At 41.4% G+C, this 20035-nt stretch overlaps 1 protein-coding gene and 1 long non-coding RNA gene across 3 annotated transcripts; one reads left to right on the top strand and one right to left on the bottom strand.

Annotated features, from left to right (window-relative positions):
* Positions 1-387: 387 nt before the first annotated feature.
* Positions 388-17991, top strand: LOC308398391 (uncharacterized protein). Of its 2 annotated transcripts, none has more exons than XM_080884984.1 (4): positions 388-492; positions 11390-11495; positions 15941-16537; positions 16860-17991. In XM_080884984.1, exons 2-4 carry the CDS (start codon positions 11478-11480, stop codon positions 17547-17549), a joined length of 1305 nt encoding a protein of 434 aa, XP_080741110.1. In that variant the 5' UTR covers positions 388-492; positions 11390-11477; the 3' UTR covers positions 17550-17991. The 2 variants fall into 2 exon arrangements, with proteins under 2 accessions (XP_080741110.1, XP_080741111.1); XM_080884985.1 differs by lacking the exon at positions 388-492 and adding an exon at positions 10894-10951 and having other exon boundaries at positions 11043-11495.
* On the bottom strand, positions 5714-9810 carry LOC308399306. The gene is made up of 5 exons (XR_013972118.1): positions 9740-9810; positions 8485-8538; positions 6698-6853; positions 6358-6453; positions 5714-6105 (listed from the first exon to the last, which is right to left on the bottom strand). It is a non-coding gene; the product is annotated as an uncharacterized lncRNA (long non-coding RNA).
* Positions 17992-20035: the final 2044 nt, after the last annotated feature.

Raw genomic sequence — 20035 nt, 5'->3', positions numbered from 1 at the left:
TAAGTTCCCCAGGAAGAATGATAAATGTTTTTTATAAAAATTTGTTAATACTTTTAGCTATTTTATATCTATAAATGTAAGTTTATTAATAAAACACCATATTTCTGCCTTTTTATAAGGATATGAATTGTACATACAATCAATTTCAGACTCAACCAACAAAAAGCCTCTCAGAACAATATTTATATGTTGATTTTTTTCGCCTACTCATATCATCATTTTTTTACTCCTGGTTCTGTATGTTCATGTTCTGTTCTTTTGTAAACTTCATCTGTTTGTATGTTGTATACTCATTGTGTTTAAATAAAGTTCGATTTAAAAAAAGGTACGTTCTAAACGAAGCTTCAGACGTCACTGATCACGTGACTCTGGCCAAACGAATCAAGCCTCGACACGGTGCTTCTGAAGCAGCGCGTTGATCTTTCTGACACACGCACCGGAGCGTCAGCTTCAAGCGGACCATCACTACGTCTCACATCTAAAGGTGTCAAGGTAACTTTGAACTGAGTTCAGTCAATCTGGAGTTTTTCCAAGTTTTCTGTTGCTCTCTGTGAGAGAAGAGCGTTAAAGGCGGGGCTCTCCAGAGTCCAGCAAAACAGGAAACCACAGCTGGGTGTGTGTAAGTGTGCAAACCAATAGAATGCATCGTGGTGGGGGGGACATCACGGGCAAGAAAAAAATAAAATAATCGGTCGTACCCATGCTTCCCCGACGTCATGCCAGCGCATATTGGGAAATTCGTAGGCACCGATCGGTTTTCTATCAGCCATTTGCTGGGAGTAAGGGCGCCCTCCGTTTGCGAGGTGCGCCTGCTGCTGGCGGCACAGGGAGGAGAGGGCGGGGCGGCGGGGAGTCTCTGGCTGGCTGGAGCGGCATCTAATAACCAACTCGCAAAATAAAAACAACACAACAAACAGATATTATGATACAGACTTATAATCTGCACCCATGTTTTTTCTAAATTCTATAAAGTGAGCGCGAGAGCCCTCGGTGCGCCTGCGCGCTGCTGAAGTCAAAGTAAACTTTATTGTCATCTCCGCTACAGACAGTCCAGCATATAGAGAGACGAGACGACGAGGCTGCAGTTACAGCGGTGCAAGTAAACAAACAATAAATATAAGAAGAGTAAGAAAATAAATCTACACTTTAGGACTCGGGGTAAAGGATCAATAACAATTTAATTTATAATTTACAGTTTGATGATTTAAAGTCTCACACAACCCGTCAAAAGGGGCGGGGCCGGCTGCTTCCAAGTAGAGCACATTTCATTTATAATGATGTAAATCCAAGCCCATCATGGATTCACGATCTGAATCCTGGGTTGTGTGAAATCCCAGAAATCAACCTTAGACAAAGTGAATCTGTGAACTAAGGTGTAGGTCTGTTAGGCAGGGCTGTGCAGAGAGGTTTAAAGGGGCGGGTGCTCAAAGTTAAAAAGGAGCACATTGAACCAGGCTGAATAACAACAACACACATTCATCAAGAATCTAATATGGGAAGGGCAGGGCTGTGTTGGTCTGAGACTGTAGACATTAAAAAGTCCACAGGAGAGATGGTAGCTGATTAAACAAGTGTCATGAGATAATAACAAAATGCAAAGATTGGTGACAGCGCTTGGAACCATAAGGCAACAAAAACTGTGAGAAATAATTTAGGCTCTGCCTGTGAATCACTCTTTGCTTCTCTTCTTCCATCCCATCATTTCATATATCACTCTGCACTTGCTGTCTATGTGAGAACAAGGCACAACTTGCTATTGCAATAAACTATAATCTAATTATCCACACCTAACAACTCTTGCACTTAATCTATAATAAAATGATGACAGAAAAATGTTATAGCACTGCCTTTAGTAGCCTCACACAGCTCCTGCTGTTTCCTCCTCATGTCCTTACCAGGCATGTCTGGACAATGTTATATCATGAGTAATATTTTTTTTTAAATCCATCTAAATAAAACACACAGTGACATTTTAGACCTTCTTCAGAATACTGTATATACTGTGGGCATCACGGTGCTGATCCAGAATCCTTACATTATTATTCATTACTAGAGCTACAATAATAAAGCAAAGAGGAGGGGGAAGTAATAAATATGAAATAATGTATTTATGATGATTCCATTTGTTTCACTATCCACTCTGTGCAGAGGCAAAGCTTATTACATGTTTAAACTGTAGAGATACAATCATTTTACTGCTGTAAAATCCAAATTTTGTCTTATTTAAAATATAAATCTAATATAATCTGCTTCTTAATGTATGTTCTTTAAAAATGTTTTTAATATATTATAATTATAATAATGCATAATTATGTGGACATGCATATTAGATGGTTTTTTAGTGAAATATAATCCCTCCAGAAAGGCAGGAAAAGCCCGGAAACTTACTTTAAAACTAAATATGTTCCCTAAAACGGTGACAGAGCTACAGACCCATGACAGCCTTACACAGGTAGCCAGCAGCTGTGACCAGCACTACTTGTGCAGTTAATAAAAGGACAGATAATGTTTGTCGCGCTGTTGCACACACAGCACGCTCGTTTGTTTCAGTTCGTCAGTTGCAACAAGACAGCTTACCAACGTGTACGTAATAAGCTAATACTCCTGTGTGCTACACACTACAGTGTGCGCTGTACACCTACAGTGGGGCAAAAAAGTATTTAGTCAGCCACCGATTGTGCAAGTTCCCTCACTTAAAATGATGACAGAGGTCAGTAATTTGCACCAGAGGTACACTTCAACTGTGAGAGACAGAATGTGAAAAAAAAATCCATGAATCCACATGGTAGGATTTGTAAAGAATTTATCCGTAAATCAGGGTGGAAAATAAGTATTTGGTCAATAACAAAAATACAACTCAATACTTTGTAACATAACCTTTGTTGGCAATAACAGAGGTCAAACGTTTACTATAGGTCTTTACCAGGTTTGCACACACAGTAGCTGGTATTTTGGCCCATTCCTCCATGCAGATCTTCTCGAGAGCAGTGATGTTTTGGGGCTGTCGCCGAGCAACACGGACTTTCAACTCCCGCCACAGATTTTCTATGGGGTTGAGGTCTGGAGACTGGCTAGGCCACTCCAGGACTTTCAAATGCTTCTTACGGAGCCACTCCTTTGTTGCCCAGGTGGTGTGTTTTGGATCATTGTCATGTTGGAAGACCCAGCCTCGTTTCATCTTCAAAGTTCTCACTGATGGAAGGAGGTTTTGGCTCAAAATCTCACGATACATGGCCCCATTCATTCTGTCCTTAACACGGATCAGTCGTCCTGTCCCCTTGGCAGAAAAACAGCCCCATAGCATGATGTTTCCACCCCGGCTTCAGCAGCGGAACACGTCTGGCACTGCGGGACTTGATTCCCTGCCGTTGTAGTGCGTTACTGATGGTGACCTTTGTTACTTTGGTCCCAGCTCTCTGCAGGTCATTCACCAGGTCCCCCCGTGTGGTTCTGGGATCTTTGCTCACCGTTCTCATGATCATTTTGACCCCACGGGATGAGATCTTGCGTGGAGCCCCAGATCGAGGGAGATTATCAGTGGTCTTGTATGTCTTCCATTTTCTGATGATTGCTCCCACAGTTGATTTTTTCACACCAAGCTGCTTGCCTATTGTAGATTCACTCTTCCCAGTCTGGTGCAGGTCTACAATACTTTTCCTGGTGTCCTTCGAAAGCTCTTTGGTCTTGGCCATGGCGGAGTTTGGAGTCTGACTGTTTGAGGCTGTGGACAGGTGTCTTTTATACAGATGATGAGTTCAAACAGGTGCCATTCATACAGGTAACGAGTGGGGGACAGAAAAGCGTCTTACAGAAGACGTTACAGGTCTGTGAGAGCCAGAGATTTTCCTTGTTTGAGGTGACCAAATACTTATTTTCCACCCTGATTTACGAATAAATTCTTTACAAATCCTACCATGTGAATTCATGGATTTTTTTTTCACATTCTGTCTCTCACAGTTGAAGTGTACCTCTGGTGCAAATTACTGACCTCTGTCATCATTTTAAGTGGGGGAACTTGCACAATCGGTGGCTGACTAAATACTTTTTTGCCCCACTGTACTTACTGGTTTTGTCGCATCAGTCTGTCTCTGAGTTAACTTGTGTTTCTCCTACAGCTCTGGACCGCTAAAAATGCGCGTGCTCTTTGTGAGCTCGTTCCCGGCTCGTAACCAGCGCGTTCTGCCGTCAAGGGCGATCATTGGTTAAATGTGATCATGTGACTGATGCAAGCCAGATCCTTTTATTTAGCAAAACTGTGATTAATAGTTAAATATTATTGTTGAGGGGCACAGACAGGACTCCGCACGCACACACACATAAAAAAAAACAAAAAAAAAACAATTTTTAAAAAAAAAGTTGCCTCAACAAAAGGGCACCTTGGGCACCCATCAGGAAAGGGGCGGGTGCTCAAGCCCCTCTAGCCCCCCCCCCTGCACGTGCCTGCTGTTAGGTTAATTGTGCTGATCCTCGGGTTGGGGGATTTGCATTTGTACTGGAGCGCAAAATTCAAACCAATGGAAGATGGACAACAAAAGTTCAAAGCCATCAGGTGCTCAGGTTAGAAAAAAGAGAAAAGATGCAGGTAAGCAGACGTGTGATTGGATAATGGCAGGTCATCCTGAACCAATCAGACTAAACTCCAAACAATACATTACACTCTAAGAACTAAAACTGATAATTACTTAAATATTTTGGTGCAACACTTTTACACTGAGTAAATGCAAAAACAATCACATCTCTTAAATACACCTTATTAATTGAGTAAATCCAACTAAAATGGAATAAGTTGTTATGAACAATTAAAGATGTTACAGTAACATACAAAATTGAGTAAATACAATTGAAAATGTAAGTTAAAACAACAGTAACCAAAAGTTCAAAGTACATAAAATATTAATTAGGAAATGCTGAAATGCTTGGCACATTTAACCTACACCATTACAATTATTTGTTTTTAAATAATGGTTCAATTTACTTAATATTTTTAAGTTAACTTAAGCAAAAACGTTAATTACAATTAAGTTTATTTTATATATACACACACACACACACACACACACACACACACACACACAGGAAAAAAGAACCACGTCAGTTCAACATTGTTCACAATGATTTATTTTAAACAGTTTTTTTGTGAATCACACATTTAGCAGATTCCTTCTCTGAACACAGTGAGCTGAAATCTGTTCTACATTCAGTAGATAAAACTTGGATAAAATTTCAGTCACAACAGCCTTATATAATAAAATTGCATCCAAATTGGCATGCTTGATAAAACTCTGTAAAACTGGCATATTGATGCTAACAACAAGAAAAATGTACCTGCCATACAAAGAATAAAAGTGGCTCAAGTGAACGCAGTGCTTTACCTTTTCAGAAAAGGTCAAATGACAAAAATAAAATTAAGATCCCAAAAAAAATATAAATCCTGAAAAAAAACAAAAAAAACATTTGCACTGTGACATAGTTTTTGAACATCTTATTTTGATTCCAAAAAATTGGGAAGATTATAACTAAAGAGTGACCAAAAAACATCCATAATTTAAATAAAAAGGTTTCAAAAAGGATTGCGCTAAAAAAAAAAAAAAAAAAAACCATACAGAAGATACTCTCCCATTTACACCTTAATGTGAATCTGGAAAGTTAATACAAAAACACAGTTTATGGTACAAACATTATTTATGAACAGGAATGTCAAAACAATGTCGCAACTGAACCTTTTGATGAGCATTACATGTCACTTAACAAGTCTAACACTTTAAGAACAGCCCTGTGAAATTTTGTCTACAATGAACAGAGGTCATTTTTCAGTCTTTGAACCTTGACAGAAAGGTTTCCTGGATCCAGCTCCATGAACACTTTTTGAAATGCTTCAAATGTGCATTTGAAATTCTTGGGGTATTTCAGATCCAGAGCATAGCACAGTCCCAAAAGATATCAACAGGCTTTGCTCAGATTCCCAAGTTTGCCCAGAACAGTAACGCCTTCAATAACAATACCCACATCAGTAGGTTCGCCTGACCTGTCTTGATTCTGCAGCAGGTAAATCTTCATCACCTCCTCAGCCAAAGCCTCTTCAACAAAGACAGCATCAGCACCGTCCTTTAAAAAGAGAAACAACTATTTTAAGCTCACATATTTCCAAACATTGAAACAAAAAGTTTCATTTGTATGACATCACCGGTACTCATAATATGTAGACACTGTGCTCCAAAATCTTATAGCAATAGCAAATGCTATTCTTTTGTATGCTTTGAAGTGTTTTTTTCCCTTCTTTAGAACAGTATCTTAAAACTTTTCTATGATCTCACAAGCTAAAATAAACTACTACTAAAACAGATTTATTGCACCAACCTCAAAGGTTTTGATTAAGGCACTTGGATCCTCTCCCAGATGGTCAATGAGACATCTGATGATGACTTCTCGTTTTTTCTCGATGGAATTTCCACTCTGTAAAACAGGAAGTCTCAACTGAGGCAAAATTTGCACATTTAAAGCATGACTTACCATTTCTAGCTTTAACATAACTATTTTTTTTCTGTTGTTGACCTGTTTTCACACCCACCATCAAGGTAAGAACACCTGTGGAACTAAAATATTGAACAGAAACCTAAGAAAAGCCGTTTTTAGTGGAAGGGCCTCTTCAATGCTGTGTTGGAACGTTTTTGTGGTTAGAAAATGCAATCTTCCTTACCTGAAGCAGAAGGTTTAACTGTGCCCTGTGGCGTTGTCCAGCAGCAGCTTTCTTGGCTTGAAACAAGGACAGGAGTTTGGATGAATACAAGTCCAACGATGACATGAACTTTGGTTCAAGGTTCAGGGTCGTGATCCTATGAAACTCTGCACTGACCTGGATGGGAGAGGAAAAAAAATCTGAAGGCCAAAATTCTGATTCAATCAAAAAAAAAAAAATCTACCATTTTTTGCAACCTGGACCTTATTTTCTAACATGCAAAAGATTAATTTACGCATCCAGACATAAATCCATATAAGTGGAGTTGTTCAGTATGCAGACTAAAACCTTAACATAAAGTATTATCTTCCACTAAGCTTCTAAATTTTATGTTATGAATTGCTTGCACTATTTCCCTGTGAGATTGTATAATCTTGGAGGGAAGAGGCGGAGCCAGGTTGCCCAGGCAGCGATGCGAGAGGAACATACCGCTGAAGTGGTGCACATATTCAGAATCGTGTCAGCGGCTTTACAGAGAAAGCCTTTCAGCTCCTCTGGCAGCTCTGCTTCCTCCACCTTCCTGGAGATGACAAACGCTAGCAAGGCAGTGTTGTTAGTCACTGCAGCTGACTGAACAGTGCATTGATGTGCACGATCAGTGAACCTTGCTATCAGCTGGTCAAGTTTGGCGGGATGGGCCGGTCGCTGTCCAACGACCTTGGTCATTTTGGTGCCGAAAACTGAAGCGAGGCTCGGCTCTAGAGGGGGAACAGGCGGAAAACTCCGGTCTGTGAAGCCCTAGGTAGAGACCGGCGCTCTAATCTTCGCTGGCTCTGCTGCTGCCTCAGAGAGGTAGGTCATCACCGCCGGGAACTGAGGCCAGATGGGATCTGGGCAATGAGAGTGAGCGGAGCCATACCTTCCCGCCAGATCATCAGATGGGGGTGGAGCAGGCTGAGGGACGGGAAGTCCCTTCTCACCAGCTGCCTCCTGGATGATGCCAGGCAGATCCAGGAGCAGCGCACCAACAACTGGGAGCGGCGTCCTCGCCGACATATGAAGGCCAGGGGTGGATGAGCGTCCGCTCATCCGCCTCCCTTCTGTCGCCAGGCTGCCCAGCTGGGAGGCAGTGGAGCTGCCACCACTGCCGTTTACCTCACGGTGGGTGGAATCATCCAATTCCGGCCCACCATCGAAGAACTCGATGGCTTCTTCCAGCGAATACCTCTATTAGCGGGAACGCCTCCTCAGCATCAGCCTTCGCTGCTTTTCCTCTGGCGGGAGGATCTAACAGGAGCGGCAATAGGATTAAGGTGTGAGGGCGAGGTCCGCATGGTGAGGACCGAGGCAGCCCACACAGACGGCATGTCGGTCACACGACATGATGTAGCCGGTCTGGCAGGATGGACACAGACGAATGATCTTGCTGGACATCTTCTGGCTGGCTGAAGAAAAACGGTAGAGCCGATTTCCTGGTCTCACCGTAACTTATACTAGACCAGGGTGAGGCCCACACAGCAGGTGGGCGTGGACTAAAATACTTCAGTGCTGCGCGCACAAGGGGAATACCCACTTAAAGGGCTGCGCCAAACTCATGGTGACACTGGATGACAGACCATGAACTCATCGATATATTTGCCGAACTGAAAAATTCTCAAAATTTAGATTTGGCATTTGTATGACTAAAATAACCCACCACAAAACCAGTATAAATATTTAGGTGGTATCACCATCCACTACTCAGCTTGTATAAAACAATATCATATCCTTCCAAAATTTAACACATCAAGTCCTCTGAGTAAAATTACCTGCTTTACTTTGTAGTTGATGCAGATTTTTTTCTCCTGGTGGTGAAGATGGTGCTGAAAAAATACAAATCAAAACTTTATCATTACAAAACATGTCACTGAGTAATCTACCACAACATCTCTTATAAGAAAGTTTAGCTTGGATTGAAATAAACATTTATTTATGTAAATTGGGAGTAACTAGGCAAGGCAAGGCAAATTTATTTGTATAGCACAATTCAACAACAAGGTGATTCAAAGTGCTTTACAGAGACATTAGAAACAAAAACAAATAAAAGCATGATTTAAAATTGATTAAAGCAAGCAAACAAGCAAACAAACAAACAAACAAAACAGTATATAAAATCAAAACACATAAAATCACAACAGTAGATAAAACCAGTAGTTAAATGTAAGTTTTGACATTTAAGCTTAAAAGTGTGGATTTGGTGCTTTATTCAAATGCAGCTGAGAATAGGTGAGTCTTCAACCTGGATTTAAATAAACTGCGTGTTTCTGGAACTATACTATACTAACCAACTATATACTAACTATACTGGAAATGATGGCACTTTTGGCTTGACCAAAAGGACCAAAGCTTTTTTTTTTTCATTATTTTCTGGGATCTGAAAGGAAGTAGGGCCCCCAGTCTAAATTTACTTAAGGCCCCATAGTACTTTGGACCGGCCCTGGATGAGGTAATCTGCTGACCCGGGCGGTCCTGTCAGCGTTCTCTCAAAAACTGGCCCTGTTCGGGACAAAGCTGAAAGCAGCGTCTTATATGCTCTGAAAGACCCCACATAGAACAAGAAAGCTAAGCAGCATGGTTACTGCTATGAACTGTTCCGCGGGCAGGTCTTCTTAGTTACCAAAGCCATTGATGACGTCTGTTCATCTCCTCCTGAACAACCTGACAGAGTGAGTCAGGCCGCGTGACTACTGCAGCTCCCGCACCGCGACTCAACAGGGCCATTTTCTAGAAATGTCTGAGCACACCTGCTTCCACGTGGTTCCTAAAATGCCCCCGATTAAACGGTCAGGTCGCTGGTACCGGGACATTCCGGTCAAATTACCCGGAACGCAGATAGCGACTCAGAACGTAAAAGGATAAAAGGGCGCGGTTTCCCGCCGCCTTTACTGGAAGACGGGTTGAAAACTTAAATTAACGTGCACAAACACGCCACCAAGTGAGCCACCATGACAAACGCTTTCTTCAGAATATGTTATAAAAGAACGGTGTGGATAAAGACAGCTAATGTAAGAATTGGTCACTTACCTGAAAACGTTACCAAGTCTGCAGTGGATGTGTGTCTGTCTCGTTCAACGTGCAGAAAATCTCCCATGAGGCCATGCTCCTCGCGTGCGGTACATGCCAAAGGTCATTAGTCTTACTCAAAGTTTTAAGTTAGTATTGGGGGACCAAATTATATTGATTTTGAACCATTAATAATTAAAGTTAAAGACAATGATAAGTATGAATACCAGTGTCTCAGTTATTTTGAGTACTTTCTATGAGATATATTGAGTAGATTTAAATAATGCACCCTGTGTTTCAAATACAGAATTTTTTCTTTTAAATAAACTTGAACAAAAGAGCTCAGTTCAACTCAAAAACTGGTGTTGAAAATTTAAGCATTCTTTTCAGTATTTTCAACTCAAGATAACACTTTTGTGATTTTCAGAGATTTAATCAAGGTCATCTAACTTAGAATTATAATGATATTTACTAAGCCCCTGAATAATTTTTTAGGATGTATGTTACAGATTTTAATATTAATTAGTCATTGTTACTTGTTGATTTGTCCTTTTCTCATTGTGTGACGAATTATGACGACTGTTTGGTAGCTGTTATTGTCTCTCTCTCTCTCTTCATGTGTGTTTCTCTGGTGAAACAATAGTTTTGTGTTAATGTTAGGGCTGCACGATTTTGCATAAAATGAGAATCACGATTTTTTGGCTTAGAATTGAGATCATGATTCTCTCATAACAATAAATAAACATAAAACAACAAATGTCTCACGTTTTGTTGTTGCAGCAAAATGTTGTCCTGCTTGAAATTCCATCTCCACCGTTGCTCGACGCTGCGTGTACAGAGCAGGTAGTGCAACAATAGAAAAATAGTTGCGGGACGGCACTGTGTAGCGTTTGTCTAGGGTGTTGATCGTTTTCCTAAATCCCTCGTTTTGCACAGTGTTGATGGAGCCATATCTTTGGTCAGGTGATAAGTGATAGCCTCCGTAATGTCTTTGTGCCTGCGGGAGTTCGACGTGTATAGGGAAGCGCTGTATAAGGTTCCCGTTATTGATGTTTGGGTGGTTGACCGGGACGGATTTTCTCCTGTCACTTTCTCGTCATCCCTGACGTGCTCTCCGTTGTTGTTTCCCTGCTAATTTTAGCATCACACGGCACAGCTTCTGTATCACGTGGTATAAGGCTCCGCCCTTGTCATTTGTTGAGCAGGAAGAGTGAGCGCTTGTTTTCATGCAGAGTACGTCCCGGATCAAAATGTGAAGTTTTACAAATCACCACTTCTTTAGTGAATATCATTTCAGTCTCAGACAATCTCGTTTCTCTTACAGAGGTTGAATGCACCTTCTGCGGATGGTGGTACCACACAGTGTGCGTGGACTTCCCCTGCACAGAAGGCAACTACAAATGCTGTGAATGCTAAATAAACAGAAACAAATGATCCCTGTTGTCTTTGCTTGATGATTGGTTTGAGTCTTGACAATCCACATTGCTGGCGTTGCATCTTTCAATGCCAGCAATGGCAGGTATCAGTGCTCAAACCTTTTGTGTTTGTTTCCAACAAGTTGCCCACCTCGGGAAACAAAAATGTGTTCTTTTACTTGTCAGATGAACATATGAGACACTTTGACTCTTCAGTGCAGTGTGGAGCCTAACAAAGATCTGTTTTGTGTCCCAGCTGATCAGCAGGAGGAGGAGAGTCTGACGGAGCAGCAGAGGAACATTTTCAGCTACTTGGACTCAGCTCAGCCACTACAGAGGAAACAATGAGCTCAACACAGAAGGTGACAGACAGAGCAGGACCATATGACCAAAGATATTTATCACCATATACATTTGAACATTTGCCATAACGATGTAGCTGACGATAGAATTGACAGCAGACAAAATACTTTACAGCTGCACAACTTTATTAAAAACCCATCAATGTATTTTCACTGAAACAAGCAGCTGTTGTTTATGTGCATTAAAGTTATATAAAAATGTAACAGTGCAAATGCAAATTCCTCGCTGACAGTTTAACCAAAAGGCGTTTCCAGTGGAAACTGGCCGACACATCCTGAGCATAACCATGTATAATATCCACTAAACTTCAGAAGAGGTTATACAGTCGTGGCCAAAAGGTTTGAGAATTGCATAAATATTGGAACCTGGAGAAGTTGCTGCTTAAGTTTTTATAATAGCATTTTGCCTGCACTCCAGAATGTTATGAGGAGTGATCAGATGAACTGCATCGTCCTTCTTTGCCATGAAAACGAACTTAATCCCCAAAAAGCCTTACCACTGCATTTCATTGCTGTCATCAAAGGACCTGCTGAGACCATTTCAGTGATCGTCTTCTTAACTCAGGTGAGAATGTTGGCGAGCACGAGGCTGGAGATCATCATGGCTGTATCCCGATTCAGGTTCTGCAGCTTTAAAGTCCTCAAGGGCCGCGTACTCAAAGACCGCTAAGGCCGAAGTGTGAGGCTCGTAGGCTCGTGAAATGGGACGTCTAGCCTCCGTCGCGCTGCCCAGGTTGCCTAGCAACCATGATACTAACAGCTGGAAACGTTTCATACAGCTTTGTTTGACAGAAATGAAGGAGAACATATTTAGTTCATTTGTTTCTACATGAGCTCTGTGTGATTTGATGAGTATCTGAGGCTGAGACCACAGGACTGTGAAACATGATTGTTGGGCTTCATTTCTGTGCTGAACAGTCGTTTAAGATTAGCTGTAAATAACAATTAGCTGATGTTGTTCATGAGACTAAAGTCATCTCACTGTGGTAATGTAAATATAATATGGCCAATATTATAGTTATTATATTAATCACTTCACTCACAGACAAGTATCTGTGACAGTGTGTATACAGATGTATCATATATAAGAGACAAATATTGTTTGTTTAATATGTTGGTACTAAATTTGGCTCAGTGCTTACATATATGTGTAAAAAGCAAATGTAGGAGCTGTGATAACTGTGTCTGATAGAATGAAGAGTAGACTGATATATGAAATATTCCTTTATTGGGTGAGAAAATCAGACCATGTCATAACTGCTTTAAGTCACACAGAATAGATATCAGAGCCTTAAACAGGCTGACTTCTGCTAAATGGGTCAAACTGGGCAGAAAGTCTACAAACACATAACATCCTTATAGAATATGATGTAACACTATAGATCAACTTAGCTCAGAATATATAAAGCATATAAACAGTTACAGCAATATGATGCAACAAACACAGCAGCTACTGATCCAAAATACTCAAAGCTTCATAGAACTGAAACCAACATTTATTTTTAGCTCCATTCTGCTGCTGATACAGACTTTAGGTTTCTGAACATTAAACTTGTTGCTGCCTTTCATAGTGTGTAACTTGAAGGCCCTGAGTATTTTCTCCCACACTGGAAACACTGGGATGATCACATTATTTGAACATTACCTTTTTTTTTTTTTTTTTGCCTGTCCCGTTTGGCTCTTTTGCATCAGAATTGTTGTCTAAAGGCAAAGAAAGATGCCCAACGGATTTACTTTACCAAACTGACCATCCCAGCCTTGCCGTAATGGTCCATTTGATTCACCTTTTATTGTTTATTTTATTTTCACTTACTGAATACGGGACAGACTTGACTGGGGGAAAGAAGGGGAGAAAGAAAGAGGGAAAGAGAAACAGCTGAGAAGAGGGACGGGGGAGAAGGGCAAAAGACAAAAACCAACAGAACGGGCAGAGAAAAAAAATGCATATATCAATCACCTGGATCACCTGCTGAGAAAGAAAAAAGAAAACAAGCAGAAGAGAACAAGAGTAATAGAATAAACAACATCACAATGATATATGGGAATATGACAGTAAATACTAAATGTTAAACATTATTGTGCAGCACATAAGATCAACAGAACACAGTGTGCTTTGAGGTAGGAGCCAAAAAGGGTGTAGTTTGTGGGTGTGATCACCCGTGTGTACACCTGTGAGCATGGACGCGCTTGTTTTTTGTTTTTTTTAAAAGGTTCCTTCATGTAATAATCTGCTAGAGGGTGTGGGGGGGCCACAGCCCCGTCCTCCAGGGCGTGAAGCAGGTGTGGAGGAGATCAAAACTCCAGACATCCAGAGGCCCGCAGAACACAAGAGACCAAGGAAGACCAACAGAGGGGCAGCTGCGCCACTGTCCCGGAAAGAGCTGAGGAGAGTCCCAGATGAGGGCTCACTCAGCAGCCGCGGAGCAGAAACACTGGGATGATCACATTATTTGAACATTACCTAATAAGACTGATTCAGCACAGACAGTTATGTTAAACTTTCCTAGCAGTCCTTCACAAACAGGGAACAGTCTGTCTATTCTCTCCATCTGTCAGCTGCTGCTGGCTCTTCCTCCTCCTCTTCCTCACACACTGCTGAGTTTGTCCTGGTGGATCATCAGGGCTGCAAAGCCTCACAGATGATGTGCAGCAGTGGGTCCCTCAGTCTGTCCTCACTCTGGACACTTGCAGTCGTCACACATGGAAATCAAATGTGTGATAAGCTGCAGGATTCAAACACAAGTGTAACTTATAAACACATGTTCATACTTTTATTCCACAATCAGAGAGAAAGAAACAGAGAGAGAGTGCAGGACAGACAGACAGGTGACAGTCTCAGGTGTACACACTGCTACACAACAGCACCAGAGAAGCAGGATTTAGTGTTTGTGTTATTACGAGTGTAAACAAGAAGAGTTCCAGATGGTGCAGTGGACACATGTGTGACTGCTGTGATTAAAGCATCTTTCTTTCAGCTTAACGAGTGAACCGTCAGCTCGTTCAAACACACGTTAAAGTGCGTTTGGCTCGACACCACCGAACAGAGGCAGCAATATAACACAGCTAACATTAACAGTGCAGTGGATCCTGCTTGTGCCGTGATGTTCAGGACTGCAAACCGAGCAGCATCACTGACTTTCAGCTTGTTGTGTTTGTGGATATATGACTGACTTTAATTATCCACAAAATCATCACATTCTCTGTCAGATGAAGGTCGACTATTGAACGGCGTATATTTTAAAGGCTTTAAAACCAAGTTAACGCTGAAAGTACAAACATCACTAATGTCACATAACTCTGCCGACAAGGCATAGCTATGGCTATGAAATGCTCTTTGTGTATCACTTCTTCATTATGAAAGATGTCATTAATGCACTAGTAATGTCTCATCTGGAGTATTGTTCAATCATTTGGTCAGCAGCTAATAAGACAGATCTTAACAGACTTCAGTTAGTCCAGAATAAGGCGTCCAGATTAGTGTGAAGATGTTCATACTATACTAATATTGATAAAATGCATAATAACCTTTCTTGGCTTCCTGTACAGGCTAAAATATTCTATGGCTTACTTGTAGTTCTAAAGAAAGCAATTCTGTTAAACACACCACATTTATTCTGCTCAGCTGCAGTATCCAGATGAAATACATCATCATATTACACAGTTTTCAACAAGCTGCAATTTAGTAAATGCTCGAGTTAAAAGTAACGTTTTGTAAAACTGTTACATTTAGAGCAACTTTTAAGTGGAATAAGTTGCCTTAAAAAATTAGAGAATTATTCAAAACTTCAATGAACACTTAAAAGCCGATTTACAGAGCTTTTAGTTGTTGTAAATATTGTAAGACATGATTTGTTTTTGAAATTTGTGTAATGTGCCTCAATGTTATTGATATTATTATTATTATTATTGATTGCTTATATTTGAACAATTGTGAAACCTCACTGTGGATGTAAGAGTGAAATTATGTGGATATCTTGAATCCACTTTATTGTGTAATATTTTATGTGAGTATTTGACGGAAGACGAGCAACATCTGTTGTGGAAGCTAACGGGGTTCCTTTAGAATAAACAAACATAGGATTTATTATCACTGAATAATTCTGTATAAATCTATACAAATTATAGAAATATGTAATAGGAAACAACAAAATAATCTAAATTATAAAATAATGTGTGTGTGTGTGTGTGTGTGTGTGTGTGTGTGTGTGTGTGTGTGTGTGTGTGTGTGCATGATTTTAGTGTTTGAACAGTCATGAATTATCTTTAACAGCAGGTTGGATGTAATGTGTTAGAACTACCAGCAGGTGGGGATAAGAGACCTTTAAGGTGTTTGGTGCCACGCTCCACCTTCAGGTTTAAAACTAGTGTTAATGGAGTTTGAAGGTTGAGTTTGTTCCACGACTGCATTTCACTCACTGCCTCTGTTTGTATCTCTGTCACTGCAGGACCAACATGGAGCCAGAAGTCAGCGCTCTCAGGAGGCCGACAAACCTCACAGAAGAAAGGGAGAGAAAAAACACACCTGTGACGAGTGTGGGAAGGGTTTTACTGTGAGGGCTTCACTAAAACAGCATCAGGTCATCCACACTGGAGAGAGACCGTTCAGCTGTGACTTGTGTGGAAAGTCTTTTTCCTTGAAGCGTTCCCTAAAAACACACCAACTCATCCACAGTGGAGTTAAAGCGTACAGCTGTGATCAGTGTGGCAGAGCTTTTACTCGCAGTAGCCACTTACAGAGTCATCTAGTTACCCACTCTGGAATTAAGGCATACAGCTGTGACATCTGTGGAAAAACTTTCAGTCAGAGAGGGAGCCGAAATACACACCTACGCATTCACACCAGACATGATGTGTACTGCTGTGAACAGTGTGGCAAAGAGTTTATAACTCACACAGACTTACAACGACACATGTTTACCCACACTGAGGAGAGACCTTATCAATGTGACCTGTGTGAGAAGACTTTTAAATCTCCACATCACCTGAGACGACACCAACAGATCCACACCAGAAAGAGACTCTACAAGTGCAGCTACTGTGAGGTATGTATTTATATCTTGTCATTTTAGCCTGACTGTTTGGAACAACTCTGCTCATTAAACTGTGTTAGCATGTTAGCAATTCTACTGCATGGAAAAGCAGCTCTGAGTGATTATTCAGATTTTCCTTTCAGTTATGATTTTAGTATTACTGTAGTATTATGGTGGTAGTATTGTAGTTATTGCAGCCCAGTAAACTGAGTGTGTTAACTGAAACAGTCAAATGTAGTTGGACGTCTGCAGAGATGCTCTTTATTTCAGGCGACGTTCAGGATACAAATGTTGAAGGACTGACTTACACTGTCTTTGTGTCTTTGTTTAGAAGCAGAGCGACACAGATGGATCCAGTTCTCAACCCTGTCATCACTGTGGTGGTGGGAAAGACTTTCATTGTGACCTCTGTGGAAAAACTTTCAGTTGGCAAAAGACCCTAAAAGTACATCAACGTAGACACACTGGAGACAAACTGAAATACTGCAAAGAATGTGGGAGAAGCTTCACCACACCAAGTGAGTTAAAACGACATGAACTGATTCACAGTGGGGTTAAAAAGCACCTCTGTGATCAGTGTGGGTCATCCTTCACCACTGCATGGAAGCTTAAAACACACAAAGGAGTCCACACAGGAGAGAAACCACACAAGTGCAGACACTGTGAGAGAAGCTTCTCACAGTCAGGTAATCGTAACATTCATGAACGTGCACACATGGAAGGAAACTACAGCTGTGACCAGTGTGACAAGAGCTTCAGGAATCTCAGTTCATACTCTGCACACAAACGATCCCACGTTACTAATAAACTGTTTCACTGTTACCAATGTGCCCAAACATTCACCTCATTGTCTGCTCTGTGCAAACATCAGCGCGATCACTCAGGGCTGAAATCACTCCCATCACTGGATCACAGTGAATCTGAAGACACAGAAAGATCCTCTGGTTTCTGTGTCGGACTCAAAAAGCTTGAGATCAGGCTCCACAGAGTTCAGATAGAATCATTTAAACTTGTGTTGAACTGAACTGGTTGCTGGGCTGAACTTCTACATAATACAGATCTACATGGGATCTTCTTTTCTGTTGTTTTACTGAGTCAGTTTTGTCCTTTTTTCTCTGTCCTGGTTTTGCTCGTCTGTAAATGATTGAAACTCAGTCAAATAGTTCATTGTTCTCCAGCAAAACGTTTTGGAAACTCATGTTTAACCTTTAAAACTCTGACATGTTTTAGCACACAAGGCTTCATCGGGGAGTTCACTCATGATTGGACCATGAGAACAAAGGTTTTTAGTTCTTTCAAAGAGAGTCTTGGAGATGTTTGATGTTTCTGTTTTTCTGAAACCACCTGAAAGAAAAACTATTTTTCTTGCTTTATGTAGTGTGGAAGTTTTTAATGTTTCTTCATCTGTGATGTTCTTGAATGTGTTCACGTGAAGATGGTACAAATAAACTGTCCTTTCAGCTTTAGCTCCTAATTTATTCATTATTTATGGATGTAGCACACTTGATTAACACATGGAGGGCTCGGGATCTGATGGTGTCGTCTCCCTAATTTGCCCACTCAGTAAATCTCACTCATGGCCAAGAAATTGAAATAAACCTTGTTTCCCTGCTGGATAGTGATCCACTGTAACTCTGCTCCTCCTTCCTGTTTAGGATTTCTGTGGCTGAAGTAAAATTCCCTCCATCCATCACTTATCCCAGCTAACCCAAAGTGAAATAAAGTTTTGCTGGTCTTAAAAAAGCATTACAATAATGGGCATTACCAATGCAAACTGAATGATACAGAAGATGAAAGAAGAGACTTTGATCAGTTAATAAAGCTCATGATCTGGATTCATTGTGGCTGCTACACAGATACTTCTGGGTCACTTCTCTCAGTTAAGATAAGATAACCTTTATTAGTCCCACACGTGGGAAATTTGTTTTGTCACAGCAGGAAGTGGACAGTGCAAAAGTTATGAGGCAAAAATTAGAATACAATAAGAATAAATACAGTACACAACTGTACAGAATAGAATAAAATAAAATACTATATACAGTAGAATAAAATAAAATAAATATACAATAAGATAAAAATAGAATACAAATACAAATACTATATACAACTGAGTAAAAATACAACGATGACAGAAAGGATTATTGCACTTAGTACTATTGCACATGTGTGGATGTGTGTGTTTGTTCAGTTAAAGTCTTTATTATGGAGTCTGACAGCAGTGGGGAGGAAAGACCTGCGAAATCTCTCCGTCCCACACCGTGGGTGCCGCAGTCTCCCACTGAAGGAGCTGCTCAGTGCTGTCACAGTCTGCTGCATGGGGTGGGAGATGTTGTCCAACAGGGATGACAGCTTAGCCGCCGTTCTCCTGTCACTCACCACCTCCACTGGGTCCAGAGGGCATCCTAGAACAGAGCTGGCCCTTCGGATCACCCTGTTCAGTCTCTTCCTGTCCCCAGCAGAGATGCTGCCGCCCCAGCAGACCACACCATAGAAGATAGCAGAAGCCACAACAGAGTCATAGAAGGTCTTCAGCAGTGGGCCCTCCACTCCAAACGACCTGAGTCTCCGCAGCAGGTACAGCCTGCTCTGCCCTTTCCTGTAGAGGGCGTCTGAGTTATGAGTCCAGTCCAGTCTATTGTTCAGATGAACACCAAGGTACCTGTAGCTGTCCACAGCCTCAATGTCCATACCTTGGATGTTCAGTGGTTGCAGTGGAGAATGCTTGTGCCTGCGGAAGTCTACCACCAGCTCCTTGGTTTTACTGGCGTTGATCTGGAGGTAGTTCAGCTGGCACCAGTCCACAAAGTCTTGGGTCAGACCTCTGTACTCCTTGTCGTCCCCATCAGTGATGAGGCCGACTATTGCAGAGTCATCAGAGAACTTCTGCAGGAAGCACTGGGTGGAATTGTGGGAGAAGTCTGCAGTGTAGATGGTGAAGAGGAACGGAGCCAGAACCGTTCCCTGTGGGGCCCCCGTACTGCAGACGACCCTGTCCGACACACAGCCCTGAGTCCTCACATACTGTGGTCGGTCGGTGAGGTAGTCCAGGATCCAGGTAGTGAGGTGATGGTCCACTCCAGAGTTCACCAGCTTGTCCTTTAGAACCGAGGGAAGAATGGTGTTGAAGGCACTGGAGAAATCAAAGAACATGATTCTCACAGTGCTTCCAGCGGTCTCCAGGTGAGCGAGGGAACGATGTAGTTAGGAACCTTCCTCACCAAACTGACTGTTGGACCACACCCCTGGTTTCATGAGAAATTGTTTCAGCCATGATTTCTCTTCCTGTATTTCAGAGTAAAGACTGAAGTGACAAATGGAAGCATGTTTAAAAAACACAATGTGAGAGAGACGTTGAGGTCCTTAGAAGTTACCCTGGGTTTTTCTGTCACCCTGCTAGATGTTACACACCTTGTTATTGGACTGATTTCTACTGCTGGACTACTCCTGCGGAGAGTAACAATACTCTTACTAATTAGCTCCCTTTCACACCTTTGGGGATATTTATTTTTG

The sequence above is a fragment of the Rhamphochromis sp. 'chilingali' genome, assembly GCF_963969265.1.
Source record: "Rhamphochromis sp. 'chilingali' genome assembly, chromosome: 1".
NCBI lineage: Eukaryota > Metazoa > Chordata > Actinopteri > Cichliformes > Cichlidae > Rhamphochromis > Rhamphochromis sp. 'chilingali'.
Note: the sequence above shows the minus strand (reverse complement) of the source record. Positions and strands in the feature narration are given on the sequence as shown.

Excerpts from the sequence above, each read along its gene's own strand:
- LOC308398391 (XM_080884984.1), top strand. Across the intron at positions 16,538-16,859 it reads ACAAGTGCAGCTACTGTGAG|CAGAGCGACACAGATGGATC; the intron begins GTATGTATTTAT and ends TTTGTTTAGAAG.